This window comes from Delphinapterus leucas, chromosome 15 (genome assembly GCF_059928025.1).
Source record: "Delphinapterus leucas isolate spDelLeu-1000000601 "Yukka" chromosome 15, BTC_Dleu_Yukka2, whole genome shotgun sequence".
Classification (NCBI taxonomy): Eukaryota; Metazoa; Chordata; class Mammalia; order Artiodactyla; family Monodontidae; genus Delphinapterus; species Delphinapterus leucas.
Window position 1 is genome coordinate 58823072 of NC_143143.1, and position 19271 is coordinate 58842342.

Below are 19271 nucleotides of genomic sequence, written 5' to 3' on the forward strand. Positions count from 1 at the left end.
ATCAGCTGTTGGTAAAATAAAATGGATTTCTATTAACTATACACTTTTTGTTTCTCTAACAGTACACACTTAAATCCCTGCTCCTTTTTTACTTTTTTTTTTTTTCTGATATCCAGGTAGTACAATGTGTTTCACCAAAGGGACCCCTTGCTTGTTCAAGAACATACTTTTTTGGAGCTACTCATGTTCCTTACTTGGGTAAGTCCATGTAAGTTGTCATCTCATCAACTTATCTAATGAAAAGTTTCTCCCATGAACTAGAAGTGGACTTGAGATTTACTACTTTCCTCAGAAACTCATTTTGTAGCCTGTAATTCCTTGTTGATGTGCCTAACACATTTCTCACAATGTATTTCAGGAGGAATAATTATCAGCTCAATATATATTAGGTCCAATCATGTGTGAGACCAAGTGCTTGGTATCAGAGGGAAGGCAAAGATGCGTCAGCTGTAGTTGGAGATAGCAGGAGGAGATATGGGCTGCGATGGGAGTTTAGATGACTCAGCCAGGTGCCTGTTGTTCTAGTGAGGAAGGTGAGGAAGAGCCATGGTAGAAGGGTACCCATAAGCTGGGAACATTGACAAGAGCAAGTACTCTATGCTGAGGAGCCATTCAGAAAGGCTAGGCTGACTGAGACTATCCTCTTTGCTGAGGTAACCAGAAGCTGCAGACATCCAAAGAGACACAGAGAAGAACTCTTGAATGAATGAGGGTCCCAGCACTGTTCCACAGAGGAGAGTACATCAGAAACCAGGTCTTCTCCTGAGCATTGTTATATAAGCCAGGAAACTCTGAAAGAAGCATGACTTGGGTTGGATAATTAAGAGATGAAGAAAGAGGCAGAACTGAGCCTGCTTACTTATACCTCCTAATTTAAAAATTTAAAAATAAAAGCAAAAACATTCCAGAGATGAAGATTCTACATGTCTTCTCTCGTGTTTAGTGGTGATGCTGATTGGTTGTCAAGGTCAGTGTCAGGGATGATGGTCTGGGAGGATACTGGCAGAAGCTAGGTTTCACTGTTGTTTGTGCTTGTACAGTATTTAACTCAAAAGAAAAAAGTGTAATTCTTGACATCTTCAAATTAAGAAATTCTAAAAAAAAAAAAAAAAAAAATTAAGAAATTCTAGCCTCCTTGTGAAAGTGTTTGCATCTCCTGTAATCTTGTCACATTCTTAATACATGGTCCTCTTTCACAGGAGATGACAACAAGCTGCCCAAGAAAACTGAACAAATGTAAGTCTTCGTTTCTATTACATTTTTTTCTTTCTCACATTGAGTTACTCAGATGTTGAGATTGTCCCATTTACCTCCTTTTGAGATCAGCATTGGGTAGGACATTTGGCTTAAGAGGTGAGCAGAGGGATGTTCCTGGTGGCCCAGTGGTTAAGAATCCACCTTCCAATGCAGAGGACGTGGGTTCTATCCCTGGTTGTGGAACTAAGATCCCCACATGCTGCAGGGCAAATAAGCCCGCACCACAACTACCGAGGCTGTGCTCTCTGGAGTCCACGTTGCTGCACCTAAGACCCAATGCAGCCAAATAAGTAAATAAATAAATAAATAAGTAAAATAAGTAAGTAAAGTAGAGCTGTGTAGTCTCCCAGAATGTCCCAGCCCCTGTCTTTCATCTTGAAGTCTAGGCTAGAGACACTGCCAGGTTTGCCATCTGCTCCTCTCTCCAGACTCAGAGACTTCCTGCCTGCACACCCATGCATTTAAGTGGCATAACGCTTCTTAATATATTTTCTATATAGTGCATTTTTTTAATAGGGCTTTCCAAAAAATAAAACATCCTGAAACCCATTGGTAGAACCTGTGTGAAACCACATCTGGTCTGAGAGGTGTTTCCTCTGAATTTGACACTGAGACTTATGGAACAGAGCTAGGATCTCAACTCAGGCCATGCAACTCTCTAGAAAGGGCCTAGTGTTGACTTCTCTCCCGCCCCCCGCCCCCCAGTATAGCAGGAAACCAAAGACAAGAAGTAAACTCATTAATGCTTGTCTGCTTGGGCTACCGTAACAAATTACCACAGACTGTGTGGCTTAAACAACAGAATTTATTTTCTCACAATTCTGGGGACTAGAAGTCCAAGATCTAGGTACTAGCAGAGTTGGTTTCTGGTGAGGCTTCTCTCCTTGAGTTGTAGACCACACCTTCTTAGTGTTGTGCTTACATGGAGAGAGAGAAAGATCTCTGGTGCCTCTTCCTTTTTTTTTTTTTTTTTTTAAATATTTATTTATATTTTAGCTGCATTGGCACATGGGATCTTTCGTTGAGGTGCACGGGCTTCTCTCTAGCTGTGGCATGTGGGCTTCTCTCTCTCTAGTTGTGGCACACGGGCTCTCTGATTGTGGCACGTGGGCTTATTTGCCCCATGGCATGTGGGATTTTAGTTCCCCGACCAGGGATAGAACCCGTGTCCCCTGCATTGCAAGACGGATTCTTAACCACTGGACCACCAGGGAAGTCCCTGGCATCTCTTCCTCTTATAAGAATACCAATCCTACTGGATTAGGAGCCCACACTTTATGACCTCCTTTAACTTTAATTACCTTTTAAAGGCCCGGCCCTATCTCCAAATATAGTCACACTGGGGATTACGGGTTCCATATGAATTTTGGGAGGATGTAATCAGTCCATAATAATGCAGGAATTTCTGAATTCTGTAAAGGGATTTTCTTTCAGAATTATGAAGGTAATAGAGTTCTGTTATTACCTAATTAAATATCCTAGCATAAACTAGTTAGGTCTGTGCTTCCCAAAGGCTAACAGTGACAGGCCACAGAGAATCATTTAAGGATCTTTTTAAAAAGATACATTTCTCAGGCTATAGTAGTTCTCAGAACTACTGAATCAGAATCTCTAGGGTAGAACCCATAAGGCTCTGTTGGAAAAATATAAAGTAATATAATCACACTTGAAAATTTGAGAAATGAGGAAAAAAAAATAAGATTAACCATAATTCCTCTTCTTAGACACGACCCGTTAGTATCTCTTTTTTTTAATATATTGATTGATTGATTGATTGCTGCATTGAGTCTTTGTTGCTGCGCACGGGCTTTCTTTAGTTGCGGTGAGCGTGAGCTACTCCTCATTGCAGTGTGCAATCTCATTTAAGCGGGCTTCAATGAGTGGGCTTCTCATTGTGGTGGCTTCTCTTGTTGCAGAGCATGGGCTCTAGGCACGCAGGCTTCAGTAGTTGTGGCACATGGGCTTAGTTGCTCCATGGCATGTGGGACCTTCTTGGACCAGGGCTCAAACCCGTGTCTCCTGCGGACCAGGGTTTAAACCTGTGTCCCCTGCATTGGTAGGTGGATTCTTAACCACTGCGCCACCAGGGAAGCCCCACACATTAGTATCTTAATGTGTATCTTTTTGTTGTTTTGTTTTTTAATTATACGTATAGGTTTTGTGTAGCTGTAATTGTAGTGTGTATACAATTTTTGTGTGTGGGTTTTCTTTACGTTAGCAGCAAGTCAACCACATTCTCATGTGTTGGTGGATATGTATAGTCTTACTTTGTACCTGTTTGTGTTTCCATGCCAGCTGTGCTTAGCCATTGCCCTGGACCCTCATTCTAGACCCATAGACATTTTGCTTAAACCAAAGTCCCTGGTGCTCTACTTCAGGGACTGGTGTTGAGAGGTGCTTGGGCCCACATCAGGAGACTTGTTAAGTCACAGGGCTGGTGGAATTGGGGCCTAATGGAGTCCTACTGAAGGCAACAGCAGCACCATCCAGGCATAGAGCAGGCCCTTCCCTAATCACGGGTCTCAGGCCTCCTGTCCAGGCCTTTCTGTGAGTCAGAAGCCAGATAGCTTTGTACTGAACTCATGCCTGAGGGTCTGTATAGGACAAGGCCAAGCAGGGGGTTGGCCTGAACCAGTGATGGTACTGAGTGATGTTTGAATTAAGCTGGGTGAGGGAGGGAGTAAGGATATCTTTATATGTCTTTGGCCTCTATAAATCTTTGCCCTTAGTGTTGAGATGTGGAGGATTCTTGTCATACCTGGAAGTGGCCAAGCTGTTTGGCAGTGTCCCTGACGGGCACTTACCTACCTACCAGGACATACCCCTCTGCCATGGCCTGGTCAGCAATCTTCAGGATATGTTGAACCTTGGAGCTGTCATTTTGTTATGTGTTGTTTCTCTTTTTCTTCTACCTTATTCAAATCTCTTACCTGCAATGCAGAGGTGTGGTGTGAGAGCCAAGGAGGAAATTGAAGGTGTTGGCAGTGTGATGTGGCACAATGGAAAGGCACCAGGCTGAGAGCAGACCTGAGTTCCTCTACAGGCCCTACTTGTTTCTTCTGTAAGATGAGAGTGTTAGACCAGATCATTTCTGTGTTCTTCCTGCTATCAAACTGTTGCTGAGTCCAAGCTTGCTCTGCTCGCCACACAACAGGCCAATAAATCGGGAGACGAGGTGTTGAGGCAAGGAGTAGAGACTTTATTCGGCAGACCAAGAAGGTGGCCAAATAACCATCTTACCGGGGTTTGGATGCCAGTTTCTTTTATAGAATCAGAGAGGGAGAGGTGGTGAAGCAGTAATGTAAAAAGGCCATTTGTCTTGCAGAATATCTCCTGCACTGGGAAGAGGTTGTGTTAATTTCTTCTTTTCTGCAGCCATTCACAGGTGGGCAGGGTCAGGATGTCTCTCTGTGAGCTGAACAAAGGCCTTTTAGTTTAACAGTCAGGCAGAGGGTCAGGGTTCCCTGTGGCAGGCCATTATGTATGCTTACAGCTATAGATAGTGATTATAATAATAACAAAAGCAATGAAAAGCAAAGGTTAAAGTAAAAGAAACAGAACCAACAGTGGAGTCAGAATTTGCTCTTCCCTGTTCCCTTTCGCCTTCCTTTACCTGTTACAAGATCCTCAGGCTTAAAAATAAACATATTCTTAGATAAGGCAGTTACTTGCCAAACCCCTCCCTTGCCTTTGAGGCCTTGTGGATGAGCCCCTTCTCTCTGTAATTATCCTAATAAGACCCTGGGTCTCCTTCCCCTAAGGCAATGGTTCTCAACCGAGGGCAGTTCTACCACATTACTCCCACCAGTCCCTCCCCAACCCCCCATCCCCAGGGATGTTTGGCAGTGTCTGGAGACATTTTTGCTTGTCACAACTGAGGTTACTACTGAGAGGCCAGGAATGCTTCTCAACATCCTATAATGCACAGGGAAGACCTCTCAACAAAGAATTAGCTGGCCCAAAATGCAGAGATTGAGAAACCCTGCCCAAAAGGGAACCAGACTTGGATTTTCTAGGAATCTTCATGGCATTCCCTGTCTGGCAAAGAAAAAAACCTTCCTTTTTAAATAAATTTATTTATTATTTATTTTTGGCTGTGTTGGGTCTTCGTTGCTGCTCACTGGCTTTCTATAGTTGCGGTGATAAGGGGCTACTCTTCGCTGTGGTGTGTGGGCTTCTCGTTGTGGTGGCTTCTCTTGTTGCCGAGCACGAGCTCTAGGCACTCAGGCTTCAGTAGTTGTGGCACGCGGGCTCAGTCGTTGTGGCACTCGGGCTCAGTAATTGTGGCTCGCGGGCTCAGTAGTTGTGGCTCACAGGCTCTAGAGTGCAGCATCAGTAGTTGTGGCCCATGGGCTTAGTTGCTCCGCGGCATGTGGGATCTTCCCGGACCAGGGCTCGAACCCGTGTCCCCTGCATTGGCAGGCGGATTCTTAACCACTGCGCCACTAGGGAAGTCCCAAGAAAAAAACCTTATAATGTCTTTGGGAAGCGTGAAGTCAGATAGGAAGCGCAAAGTTGGGCAGGAGCAGGGGATGCTTCCCCTCAAAAGCATACTCTATTCTCTAGATCAGGTGAGCTATTTAGAAAGTGGTCTCCGGCTATTAATTTGCATTTAGAGACTGTCATACAGAGTGAAGTAACTCAGAGAAAAGCAAATATATATTAACACGTGTATGTGGAATCTAGAAAAATGGTACAGATGAACCTGTTTGCAAGGCAGAAAAAGAGACATAGAGAACAAATGTATGGACACCAAGGCGGGGATGGGGAAAGGTGGGGGATGAACTGGGTGATTGGGATTGACATATATACACTAATATGTATAAAACAGATAACTAGGGCTTCCCTGGTGGCGCAGTGGTTAAGAATCTGCCTGCCAGTGCAGGGGACACGGGTTCAAGCCCTGGTCCAGGAAGATCCCACATGCCGCAGAGCAACTAAGCCCATGTGCCACAACTATTGAGCCTGTGCTCTAGAGCCCATGAGCCACAACTACTGAGCTTGCGAGCCACAACTAGTGAGCCTATGTGCCACAACTACTGAAGCCTGCCCACCTAGAACCGGTGCTCTGCAACAAGAGAAGCCACCACAATGAGAAGCCCACACACTGCAGCCAAGAGTAGTCCCCACTCGCCGCAACTAGAGAAAGCCCGTGTGCAGCAACAAAGGCCCAACACAGCCAAAAATAAATAAATAAAATTTTAAAAAAACTAAACAAAACAGATAACTAATGAGAACCTGCTGTATAGCACAGGGAAGTCTACTCAGTGCTCTGTGGTGACCTAAATGGGAAGGAAATCCAAAAAATAGGGGATATATGTATATGTATAGCTGATTCACTTCACTGTACAGCAGAAACTAACAGAACATTGTAAAGCAACCATACCCCAATTTAAAAAAAATTTTTTTCGTTTAAGTGGAGCGAGTCTTCTCTTCAATTGGATAATCTCTTTTGCCCCCTGAGGGGTCCCACCCTGAGGTTCCAGTAGCAGCCAGCCCTTAGCAGGCCTGGGGAGGAGACGACTTGAAGGTGTGCTGTGGTTGGTTCCTGGAAAAGCAGCAAGTCTGTGTCATGATACCTTTCGGGTCCTCGTAGAGGGTCAGGGAGTCTACATAGTTTTCTTCTGTTGGATCACAAACAGGGAAGGTTGGTCTTTTGAGCAGAATTAAGAAAAGGTGGTTCTTATCATGGTTTAACAAGAGCAAAGTAAAAATTGGAATGGGGCATATAGCTTTTAAAAGGTCTAGAAATCAACAAGTTCTGTTATTATACTTTTCTCATTCTGTTTAAAAATCTGTTTCTTAGAGAATGTCATTTATGTGCACGCAGCTTTTGATGAAACCTTGTGTGATGCTGTAGTTAACCCTTATTTTTTGTTTTTAAAGTAGGCTTTTGTCACAGGTATATGCTGCTGTTATTGAGGCTGTTTTGGCTGCCATTGCATGTTATGCTAAAACTTCCAGTCTAACAAAGGTAATTTAAATACCGCATTTCTATTTCCTTAGTAGTTATTTTAATGTGAAACTTTTTATCGATCTGTTTTTAATTTGGACACCTTATAGTACTTAATTTTGTGTGTGAACTTGGGCACCAAAGAGTTGCCTTTAGTGTGCTGAGCTTGTCTTATGAATGACAGCTAATCAGCACTTCTTTGTAGATATCTGGTTGTGTTAAAAAAAAATCATTCTGTAGTATATTGTTTTACTTAGTAGTTTTTTAAAAGTCTTTCAAAAGTTAAAAAATAAAGAAAAATATAGATTGTTCTGTGAATTTTAATAAAGTTAGATAAGTTGATTTTGAGCTACATAGTTTTATTTCCTATAATTCTGTGTTTTAAAAAATTAACTAAAGATTAGAAATTCTAACTTGTCTTTCCTAGACAGGCACATGTGTTCCCTTTCTCTGACCGTTTACTTCCTTGCTGTTTTGTGGTTAACCTGCTGTGCTGAGTTGGATTCTATATCTGACCCAGTGACAGATGAGAACGAGTTGGCTTGATGCCTCCCAGTGCCAATAGGACCTTTCCTGAATCAAACCATTTGACATTGGAAAGGTTGTGTTGTAGATATCAAAGAGACTATCGCCTAGTCACCAGTTCCTTGTCACCAGTTCCTTGCCATCTTCCCTCCTCACTGAACTTGCTTCCCCCTGTACTTGGGATTTCTCAGCCCTTTAGCTGAAAGTTTATGCAAAACAGTAGGTTATTCTTCAGTATCAGTTCTGCACCTTTGTTTTTTAACTGATTTTTTATAACTTTAGTTATTTGAATGTGCTTAGCATCTGGGCAGAAACACTGAGGGCAGTGATATCTCGAGGGGAGGAGAAAGCGCTTTTCCAGGCCTCACAATGGCACCGTCCCAGCTGGTTACAGGTCACCAGATCAGGTTCCAGTGCCCACCTGCCTGAATGAAGTGTTTTCATGTGAACCCAGCCCGAAGAAAGCAGGCTCCTGTTTCCCCTAACAAGATGTTTTCACTTTAATCTATTGATGTATACAAAGTAGTCACTTAGAGGGGATGGGAAGTGTTCTCCTGGCCATATGTGAGAAGGGCCCTTCTAAGTGTATTCTTTCCTGCTGTGAAAGCTAATTGTCTCTGTTTTGTTACTGATTTTACAGGCCAAGGAGGTAGCTGAGCAGACCTTTGGATCTGGGTTAAATTCCTTTGAGTTGATGCAGTTTAAGGCAGCCCTACAGTAAGCAATAGCTGATATTGTCTATAAAAGCTTTTCTTTAATGCTTGTGTTTTAAAAACCCTTTTCTCCTTTGTATTTGATATTCTGTATCCCCTTTGAGAAATGTTCCAGTAAATCAATAAGATATGTGAAGGAGAGTCATTCATGATCAGGGTTTTATTTGAGAGGCCAAGGAGCCAAGGATGGAGGAACTGTTTGAGAGTCAGACACACTGCCTGAGGCTGGAATGGGAAGCAGGTCAGTATTAGAACTGACAGACCTGGGTTCAGAGGTTAGAAAGATGAAGCTGGGGACATGAGTGGTGAGGTTTGTTAGGATTAGGGGCCCTGGGCACATGAAGATGGTCACTGCTTAGAAGAGAGTTGCCCTGAGCCTCATCTGCCTCTCAGATGGTAGAAACCCCTGAGCCTGGCCATGTCTCAGGGTCTAGAAGGTCTGGGAATTTGGCTTCCTGGCAGTCTTCCCATCACACATGTCCTGGCATATCACAGTGGATCTCTGTTTAGTCTTTGTCCATAGCTAAACCTTCTTGAACCCAGTCCACTCAAGCTTCTGTCCCATATGAGGACGACTTGGTGTACTTTTTTGCGAAGGAGACAAAAGACACCAATATCAGAGAGTTTCTTTAAGGACACTTCTGGGATGTGCCCTGTGGTACCTCAGTTCCATACCCCACATTTTCTTACATCTGCAGCCCTGGGTAGTGAGAAGGAACATTTGGAAAACTAAGTTAGTTAATGATCTAACAAGAAGAATTCTATTGCTATAGCTCCAGGAGTGTAGGAAAGAACCAGAACTCTTTGGTGCAAAGCTGTAGGCTTGCTTCAGGTTTCTTTTCCTTTCTTCTGGGTCTTCTGAATCTTGTAGCTCTGACCACGAGAGGGGAGGGCTAGAGGAAATTTGGTCCCTTAAGGCTGTGTGCTGACCTGAACTGTCTGTTCCTGGCAGACCTGAGTTTAAGGAAGCTTCTTTGCTTTCCAGCTGTGTGACCTTGGGCAAGATAGGGAGCTCTCTGTGCATCTGTTTCATCATCTTCCTGCCCTGTAGAGTGATTGGGCAAGTGAATGGTAGCTGCTGTCTCAGTGGGTTCTCCTCTCTTATCATCGGCATGGCTGACAAAGTCATTCCATTCCTCCTGTCCTCGGGGCCTTGCCTAGCCCACTCTGCCTTTCTAGGGCAGGCCACACTCTCAATCCCATGGCCTCCTATGCATGGGGTGTACCACCCTGGCTGGAGGAAAGAACGAGGAGAGAATACATTCCAGGCAACAGGAGGAGAGTCTTCCAGGGCCAGCCCTCCACCCAAGAGCCCTACTTCCTTCTCTTCACATGGTCACTTCCCTCAAACTGCACCAAATTAGCAAATCTTCTCCCAAGAGGAACACGGGAAGTTAGCATATGACTGACCAGTACTTGTTAAGGCAAAAAAATTAAATTTAATTCAATTTAGAAGCTTTCTTTTACAAAAAGAGTTGATGCCAAAAGGGTTTTCTGGTTATTCCTCAGTTCTGAAGGCCTGACCATGCCCATTATTACATAGCAGTTGACTGTGGGTAGCAGTCTGACTCCGAGCAGGGCTGGCAGCTTGACTTCAAAGGTGGTGAAGAGGAGGAGGAGCAGGAGAATATGTCAAGCTGTGGGCCAGAGGCCTGGGGCAAGTAGAGGTTTACTCTCAATCTGCCATGGATGGCAATCACATAGTTCTCTCCTGCTCTGTCCAAGAGTCAAGATAGCCCTGAGAATCTGAACAGAGGCAGGGCCGTGACTGGAGTCAGACACTGACCCCATGTTTGCTGATGGCATGATGCCCTAAGGCAGGTAAGGACGATACACACCTCACTGGTGGCTGTGAGAGCCCAGCACAGGTGCATTGCAGTGGCAGGTGTCTGGGGAGGATGCCAACACAGTGGTCACAAAAGCAGACTGACTTTTGTTTTATTTTGTTTTGGGTCTACAGCTCCAAGATGGCTTTTCATATACATGCTGTGAATAATCAGGGAAGGTAAGTATATGTTTATGGTGTGTCCTCACTGGGGGCAAGTTTTAGGAGCAAAATGAAGAGCAACTACCTTGTAACTGCTGGCATGGATGTTCTTTTCACCCTTCTACACCTGGCAGTGGCATCACTCCAGGGCTGGGCTTGGAGGTGGCTGTGCTCAGCTGAGGCCCTTTGCCCTGAATGCTTTCCACTGAAAGACTAGGGTGGGTTGGGGGCTGGACCTAGTTCCCTCCAAGTGGAATTCTGCATACATGCAACCCAGTGTTCTGAAAAATCCCTGAGAGAGATCTGAGTGTGAGTTGCTTCCAAGTTGAAAAAAAGAGAACACTGTAAATTTAATATATGTCTCTCCCATCAATTTCCTCTTGTAGAATTGTGCCTCTGGACAGTGAAGATAGCTTATACTTTGTGAAGACGGTAAGCAGAGCTGTTACAGGTCAGCTGGCAGGGAATGGCCTGTAGAGGACATCTACAAGGGGTGAGGTAGGAGTGGGTGGGAGTCTTAGGCAGCCCACCCCTTACCTGAGAAAACTAGTCTACTTTCAGGACTGTTCCAGCTGCAGTGGTGGTGAGCCTGTGCTTTCTGAGGGTGTCCAGCAGCTGTACAAGGCTTACCACATCCACACTCCCATGTCTAGGTGCCCCTTGGGTGCAGAGTCTTAGCTGGGAAAGGGGGTGGTGAGGGTGTGGGGGTGGTAGACACCTCTTCCTGAGATTAGGAAGGCTTCCTCCAAGTGGCTGAGGTTTCTCTGACCTCACATGGAAATGGGAGCTGATGACAAGCCTACCTCAACACAGACCAAGTTTTCAGTGGCTTCTCTGTGTTCCAAGGCCTGTGTTGATGCCCTTTTTTTTTTAAAATAAATTTATTTATTTATTTATGGCTGCATTGGGTCTTCGTTGCTGCCCGCGAGCTTTCTCTAGTTGGGGCGAGCGAGGGCTGCTCTTCGTTGCGGTGCACGGGCTTCTCATTGCGGTGGCTTCTCTCGTTGTGGAGCACAGGCTCCAGGCACGCGGGCTTCAGTAGTTGTGGCGCGTGGGCTCAGTAGTTGTGGCTCGTGGGCTCTAGAGCATAGACTAGTTACACGGGCTTAGTTGCTCCGCGGCATGTGGGATCTTCCTGGACCAGGGCTTGAACCCGTGTCCCCTGCATTGGCAGGCAGATTCTTAACCACTGCCCCACCAGGGGAAGTCCTTATGCCCTTATTTAACAGGCGCTTATGAAAATAAAAACAAACTAACGTTAAAAAAAAAAAAACTGGGCCTGAGGCTCCTATGAAGTGGGGTAGTGAGAACAGAGCTTTCTGACCTACGTGCTGAAGGCAGAACTAATGGGCCAAGGGAATGGGTGTAGAGATGCAGAAATATTGGTCCCTGAGGTGAGCTGGCATGGTCTTGGGGAGCCAGGGTTTCTAAACCAGTTGCTCCCAGCCACATCCAAATCCTCTGTTTACCCCAGTGTATCCTGATATGAAGAAAATTGGCAAGCAATGCATAAGAGGATGGTGGACATCCAGCCAAGATTCTGGTTGTAGTATATATGGGTACAAGTTGTACCTTCAGTCCATTCTGTGGCTACTGCCTGAACCTTAATTTCAGTGAGCTTTTGGTCACAGGGAAGTGGGTGGGCAGATGTGGATGACTTGGTGCAAATGCATGCCCACTGCCATCACCAGGGGACAAGCATAGTGTTATCTCATCTACAGAGAGTGATACAACATGGGTAGTTTTTTAAGGTTGTGAGTAGTTTCTGTGCTTATAACATACCTGCTCCCTGTCTCTGTCAGTATTTTGTGGTGATGTTCTTTTAGAGCTAATGGAGACTTTTTTGTGACATTATTAAGACACTGGGAAATACTTTCTGATATTTAGGTAATAATACTTTGTCTCCTTGCTGGACTTTAGTTTCCCTGACTTCTCTTCGTAGACTCTTGTGCAGTGCTCTGGAAGATGCTTTGCACTGGAGTAGGTGATTAGCAGTCCAGTAGAATCATACTACTGTGTTAAGTACACATTCAGCAGCAGCTAATGAAATAGGAAAGAAAAGGTAGGATGTTGGTGCTTTCTGTCCAAATCCTATCCTCCCTTCCAGGCAAAGATGAAGTTCTGTCTCCTCCTCCAAGCCTACCCTACTGATTTCTCCCTACAAGTACTGTATTCCTATAGGAATACATAATTAGGGAATAAATTACATAAATTAGGGAGTAATTCTATAGTAATGTGTCACATGATGACTTCTATGTAAGAATGCTCTTGTCTCTCCAGCTATACTTTATAGGTTTCCTGAAGATAGGAACGATGCTTCATATTTTTTCTCTCCCCATGCCACATGTGGGAAGTACATAGCAAGTGTCTAAAAAATGCTACATGTATTCTTTTTAATGTCCTCTCTCCTCTTCCTCAACACCAGAGGCCAAATAGGGAAGTGGGGGATTAGGAAACCACAGGATTTGTCTTCCTAATTGATTTGGGAACCTAACTGATCATTGTCACTTAAGAGGAACCATGTAGCCCAGGAAGGCTCTGTGTCTTCAGATACTCAAAATTCTTTGAAACAAATTTAGATAAACCTTCCAGTTGTCATGCCTAATGAGAAAGTTAACTGAAATATAAAGCCTGTCTGTCACTTTGTACATTCCTTTATCACGACAACATGGATGATTAAGGACTTTAACTATGGTTTTTTTCCTTTCAACTCTTCTGCCATCTTTTTGTTTTCTTCTTTATAAATTTATTTATTTTTTATTTATTTCTTTTTGGCTGCGTTGGGTCTTCATTGCTGCGCGGGCTTTCTCTAGTTGCGAAGAGTGGGGGCTACTCTTCATCGTGGTGCTGCACGGGCTTCTTATTGCAGTGGCTTCTCTTGTTGCAGAGCTCAGGCTGTAGGCGTGCAGGCTTCAGTAGTTGTGACACATGGGCTTAGTTGCTCCGCGGCATGTGGGATCTTCCCAGACCAGGGCTCGAACCCGTGTCCCCTGCATTTGCAGGCAGATTCTTAACCACTGCACCACCAGGGAAGTCCCCTGCCATCTATTTGAGAATCTAGCAGTCCCTTCAAGAGGCCTAGGTCTTTTGTCTCTGTACTGAGGATAGAGCAGGGATCCCATATGAGGACAACAAGGTGTGAAAATGAGCTCTGGCTTTAGGAGCTCTGTACCTGGCCATTCAGCATCGTCAGGCCAGGAGGGCCCGGAAGTGCTCATCGTGCAGCTTATCCTATGTCCTTCACCAGATCTTCACGGTCATCTCAAACTCTAACTCTGGCTTGTACCAATTTCTGCATTTCCTCTGCTAGATTCATCTCAGAATTATGTCATTTTCAGTGGTTTTTAACTAAATTATAGCCTTCTTACCAGCCATTCAGGAGCTTTCTCTGAGTTGCTCTAGTTTTTTTCTGGCCTACTGAAGCCTCTATTTTTATTTGTCTTGGCCATTAAAGCTCGAACAGCTTTCTTTTAATTTTTTGGTACTGAAAGGAGCATTTGCATGTTTTGACAGGTATCCAGAAATATCCATGAAGACATGTATCCCCCTTTCCAGATTTGTTCAGAACTCGAGCCCAAACCAAAGAAGGAGTGGATGAACATGTGGACACACTGGGATGTGACACTGGTCATGGTTAAGAAGGAAGGCTGTTGCATTGCCATTTAGGGAGGATAAGCAATTTGAGGGAATTTACAGAAACGTAAAGATATTCTTCATCTAGCCCAAGTGTGCCTCTGACCAAGGAGCAAAAATCCTGGGTGATCCTGAAGTCATCTCCCAGTTTGAGATGTATTTCAAGATATACTTGAGTTTTCCTTAGAAATTCTCCAGTATTCTTTTGCCATGTGCCTTAGTATTTTGTGGTCTGTTTCTTATGGATTTTTCCCTGTATGTCTAGGACTGACAATTGGACTAGCTCTGGTTTCTTATTTGATACAGGCTTGTTTGACCATCTATGACATTCCTGACTTGCTGGGAGGAAGTGGGTGCTTAGGATCTGTGGTCTTCTCAGAATCATTTTTGACATCTCAGATCTTGGTTAAAGAAAAGGGTAAGTGTATGTCATCTTTGGAAAGCAAAACTTGAACTTGTTTATATGTATATATATATTTTTGGCAAAATAAACCATAAACTAAATAAAAAGACCAGCAATAAACTGGTGAAAATATTAGAATACTTAAAATAAACAAAGGGTATATATCCTAATTTATGAAGAGCTTTTATAAATTGATAAGAAAAAGACAAGCTACCCCATGGTAAATGAGCAAAAAATATGAGCAGGCAGTTTACCAGAGTGGAAAACAAAAAAAAAATTTTAATATTTTAAAAAAATATATATTTTAATGTTTATACATACACAGACACACATAATTGACCCCTGAACACAGGTTTAAACTACACAGGTCCACGTATACACAAATTTTTTTCAGTAAGTACATACTACAGAACTACATGTTCCATGGTTGGTTGAATCCGTGGATGTGGAACTGTGGATACAGAGGGCTGACTGTAAAGTTACACATGGATTTTCAACTGTGCAGAGGATTAATACCCCTAGCCCTCACATTGTTCAAGGGTCCACTGTATGTATATGTATATATATATATATGAATATGTACAGCCTTACTAGTAGTCAGGAAAAAAGCAATTTGAAATAATAATTAGCAAATTATGTTAGCAAAAACAATTTTTTTTTACCCATTATGTTAGCAAAAAATTCTAGAGAATGATAATATCCAGTGCTAGTAGGATGAGCTTGATAATGTTTTGTTTGGTTTTTAATATGTACATCTGTACTACCTTGACAAAAATTAAAAGTATAGATAAAATGGACTCTTTATTTAAATATGTATTTCTATTTGGTGTAAAAAGAACAGAGTTAATCACATGGGGAAGCCTTTCTCCATCCCCTCATTAGACTCCCTGTACCCAAATGAGGAAGTTTTCATTTTCTGAAGGCCTCAGACTCTGTATACTAATAAGAGGAGCCCTCACTCCTGAGAAGGGGAAGCAGTCTGGGGCCTGCAAGGTGGGCTCTGGTGGTGGGCAGTAACCGGCATATCTATGGTCTTCCTGCAGATGGCACTGTTACCACAGAAACCAGCTTCATAATCCTGACAGCTGCCATACCCAGATTCTGCTCCTGGCTGGTTAGTGTCATTCATCAGGTGAAAGTGGACATAAACGTGGAGAAACTGGGGAGAACGTTTAAGGAAGAGCCTCTTCATTGGGTCCTGGTGGGATGTCAGATCCTTACCTAGCCACTTTTCAGGAATAGAAGTTTTTATCTCTGCTCTTTTTCTTTATACAGACGAATCTAGTTTCTTTAACTTTCTTATAATCTTGGAAAAGTTCCAAAAGAAAGGAACTCAGTTATCTGGGTCCTGTTAAATTGTGAAAGGGAAAAATTAACACCCTCATTTTACAGATGAGGAGACTGAGGTTTAGAAATTGACCAACCTGTCCAAGGTCACAGGGAAAGTGAGAAGTGGATCATGTGCTCCCTTTTCTGGTCAGAATAGTTGCTGCTGAATTTTTACAACCACGTCTCTACATGTGGAATCGTCCCATCTTCATCTGTGGGACTTGATCTGAAACTCTGGTGCCTTGGGACACAGAAAATATGACAGCAGTGAGTCTAGTAATGGTCTGAGTACCTATTTCAGAATCTGTTTATATTCTGTTTCTACAATCCTGACATGAATAGAGGAGAGCAAGAGTCATCCTCTAATGTGAATATGTTTAAATGAGAACACATTCAAAATACTTTAAAATGTTCTCTTTCCTTCACCCCTAAAAATAGTTTTCTCCGAAGTGAAATGTAAGTGGAGACTAACATATCCTCTCCACATATCGTAGGCTCATTTAGCTGGACTTCAGGTCCCCATGAGAGAGCCCATCATGGCCTGGTGCTCTGAGCTTTGTGACCAGCAGCCAGCTCTGCCAGCCATCAGGGCCTGAGAACACTGGATTTGGTGGAGGGACTGCTCTCGTAGAAATATGTGAACACAAGGGAGACCTAGCAGAGTTTTGCCTTTGAAGTAGTAAACTGAAAATCTGCATTCCTTTTGGACACAGGTAGAAGATATTGAAGTAAAATTTTCTGAGAAAACCCAGCAATCGGTTATGGTAAGCAGCCTTCTTATTCTTAATGTTAACATCATATCAAAATGAAATGTAAACAGTTTATAAAACAACTTAAAATATTTCCTCTTACTGCTAATCTAAATGTTCTGTACCTTCTTGTCTCATTTCCTTTTTGTATTCTTCCCCTTCCCAGCAGAGCTCTAGAAATAACCATGTATGGGGTACAAACTAGAGGGATTCTTTCTGCCACTTAAACCTTTAGGTGTTTTTTCAAAATCTCCCAGTACTTTTAAAAGCAGATCTCAGGGACTTCCCTAGCTGTCCAGTGGTTAAGACTTCCCGCTTCTAGTGCAGGGGATGCGGGTTCAATCCCTGGTTGGGGAACTAAGATCCCACATGCCACGTGGTGTGGCATAAATAAATTACATACATGCAGATCTCAAATTGGCCTAGACATGTAGAGCTAAGAGGTCAAGGCTTTAGGCCAAGGAGAAGCTGCCTCTTTTATCAGAGGATATAAATCTACGGGAACATGAACAAGCATTGCAGACCATGGTGCCTAGACTCAGAGAGGACCTTAACATTCTTTTTCTCAGCACGAGTCACGAATACCAGTAACATGGCAAAGAGCCAAGCAGTGCCAAAGGCCATGAAAGAAGCTGGGTAAATCTGAGGCTGACTTAGCAGCCTCTGTAGATGGACTAACTTGGGCAGGACTTTTGATTCTCTGAATGTTTATGCTGTAAATCACCTGCTCTTTGTGTTTGTTTTTTAAAGGGAGATGAGTGTTTCCTGGGCACTTTTCTAACTAGAGGAGAAGGGGCGTATCTTTATTCTAGTAATCAACAGTCTTGGCCTGAGGAAGGTGAGCGGCTCTGACTTTTCTGTTTTTGACTCTGTCTGGGTACCTCTTTCACAGGTTTCAACATGAGTGTTGTAATTAATAATACATCTGATATCTGAAAAAACTTGTTGGTGTAGAAGTGTTTTCTTACTTACTTACTTACTTTCTTACTTACAAAAGCTTTCTCTTTTGATCTGTCCATTTTCCAGATGAGGAAACTTGTGCTAGAAAGGACTGGTGCCAGAACTGCACCTGGTCCTCTTGCTGCTGCCTGAGGATTGCTCTCAGAATGGGCTAGAGCAGCAACATGTCCAGAAGTAGGTTCTGTTGGGCCAAAACAAAACCTGGGTTAGTTTTTTACTGCTGTGTAGCAAATTACCACAAATTCGGTAGCTTAAAACAACATGCATTTATTTTCTCACAGTTCTGTGGTCAGAAGTCCAGGAAGGCTTTGTTGGATTCATGTTTAGGGTTTCGTAAGACTGAAGTCAGGGCATTAACCAGGCTTATATCTGGAGGCTCTGGGAAAGAACCTGCTCCCAAGCTCATCCAGGTTGTTTGCAGAGTGCATTTCCTTCAGACTGTAGGACTGAGGGGCCTCTTTCATTGCTGGCTATCAACTGGGACCACTCTTAACTCCTCCTCCCAGGAGTCCTTGCCCTGTGACCCCCTCCATCTCAGCAACAAAGAACCTTAATTGTGTTGAATCTCTTTCACACTTCGAATCTCTCTGAACTCCTCCTCTACCAGGCAGAGAAAAGTCTGCTTATAAAGGGCTCATGTGATTAGAGGAGGCCCAATCAGATAATCTCCCTTTTGCCATATAATGTTACATGAATACAGGAGTAACCTAAGAGGATGAAGATCATGGGGGCTGTTTTAAATTTCTGCCTATCACAGTGTGCCCTCTGGGCCCCACGATTCTCACATGCAAGATATAATCACCCCCACCCACAAGCCTCATTCCATTATGGTAACAATTCAGAGTCTTAAATCTCACCAACTGAAAAATCCATAATCTCATCATCAAGATTATTTAAATCAGCTGTACGTGAGGCTCTGGAGCTATTTCATAAAGTACAGGTCCTGAACACAATTCCTTTCCATCTGTAGCCCTGTGAAATTAGAGGCAAGTTATCTGCCCCAGCCCTCACAACATACAAGGTAGGACTGGCATAGGATAACAGTTATAGACATTCATATTAAAAAGGGGGAAAAATGAAAGGTAAAAAGGAGTCCCAACCCCAAGGCAGCTTTGAAATTCAGCTAGACAAACTCCAGTTCCTAGATTAGGTTTCAAGGCCTAGGAATAGTCCTCCATGGCCCTTAGTTCTGCCCCCTGGGCTCTTGGTTCTACCCTCTAAACTCTTAGTTTTGCCCTCTAGGCTCATGACTCTGCCCTCTGGTCTGTGGCTATACCTCTGTCGTTCTTCCTTTTCATGAAGGTGGCACTTTGTAGCTGACTAGTTTTATCAGCCTGCTTCTTGCCGCTAGAATTTTGGGGGTCCAACAGTCTCCTTTCATTTTTCTATTCTCTCTATCCCTTTCAGTCCAAGCTGGCAGTGTTTCTGCTGATGTAGAATTCTCAAGAACTGTTTTGGTCTTACATGGATTTCCTGGGGATTCATTCCATGCTCCTTTTTGGTTTCCTCAAAATAACATTTTCTTATGAGTCCTATTCTTTCCCTGTTAGATAAGCCTTTTTTGTGGAAGAGGAGTTATGACTTACTCCACAAATTCCTCATCCTTTACTAAGCAAATTCTCTCTCTGGATAATTTGTTCTTCTTGAAAATATTCTCTCCAGTGACAAGTTGCTCTCCATGTTCTCAGATCACTGGTTAAACTTGGCTCCTCCGTTGTCATAGAAGATAAAGCACAAGGAGTCCTGGTTTTCGATCCACAAA

The 19271-nt window shown here is 43.4% G+C and overlaps 1 protein-coding gene across 6 annotated transcripts in view; it reads left to right on the plus strand.

Moving 5' to 3' along the window:
- DNAAF9 (dynein axonemal assembly factor 9) overlaps positions 1–19271 on the plus strand; it is a 148436-nt gene that overhangs the window by 72164 nt on the left and 57001 nt on the right. For 4 of the 6 annotated variants that reach the window (XR_016387882.1, XR_016387886.1, XR_016387883.1 and 1 more), the window contains exons 11-20: positions 117–198; positions 1200–1236; positions 7144–7231; positions 8376–8452; positions 10409–10453; positions 10822–10867; positions 14375–14486; positions 15515–15585; positions 16514–16564; positions 17300–17387. Coding sequence is in view for 1 of the 6 variants with exons in the window: in XM_022592877.2 (XP_022448585.1) it covers positions 117–198; positions 1200–1236; positions 7144–7231; positions 8376–8452; positions 10409–10453; positions 10822–10867; positions 14375–14486; positions 15515–15585; positions 16514–16564; positions 17300–17387 (697 nt within the window). In the remaining 5 variants the exon portion in view is untranslated. The remainder of the gene's footprint in view (positions 1–116; positions 199–1199; positions 1237–7143; positions 7232–8375; positions 8453–10408; positions 10454–10821; positions 10868–14374; positions 14487–15514; positions 15586–16513; positions 16565–17299; positions 17388–19271) is intronic. The other 2 variants (XR_016387884.1, XR_016387885.1) reach the window with 2 other exon arrangements.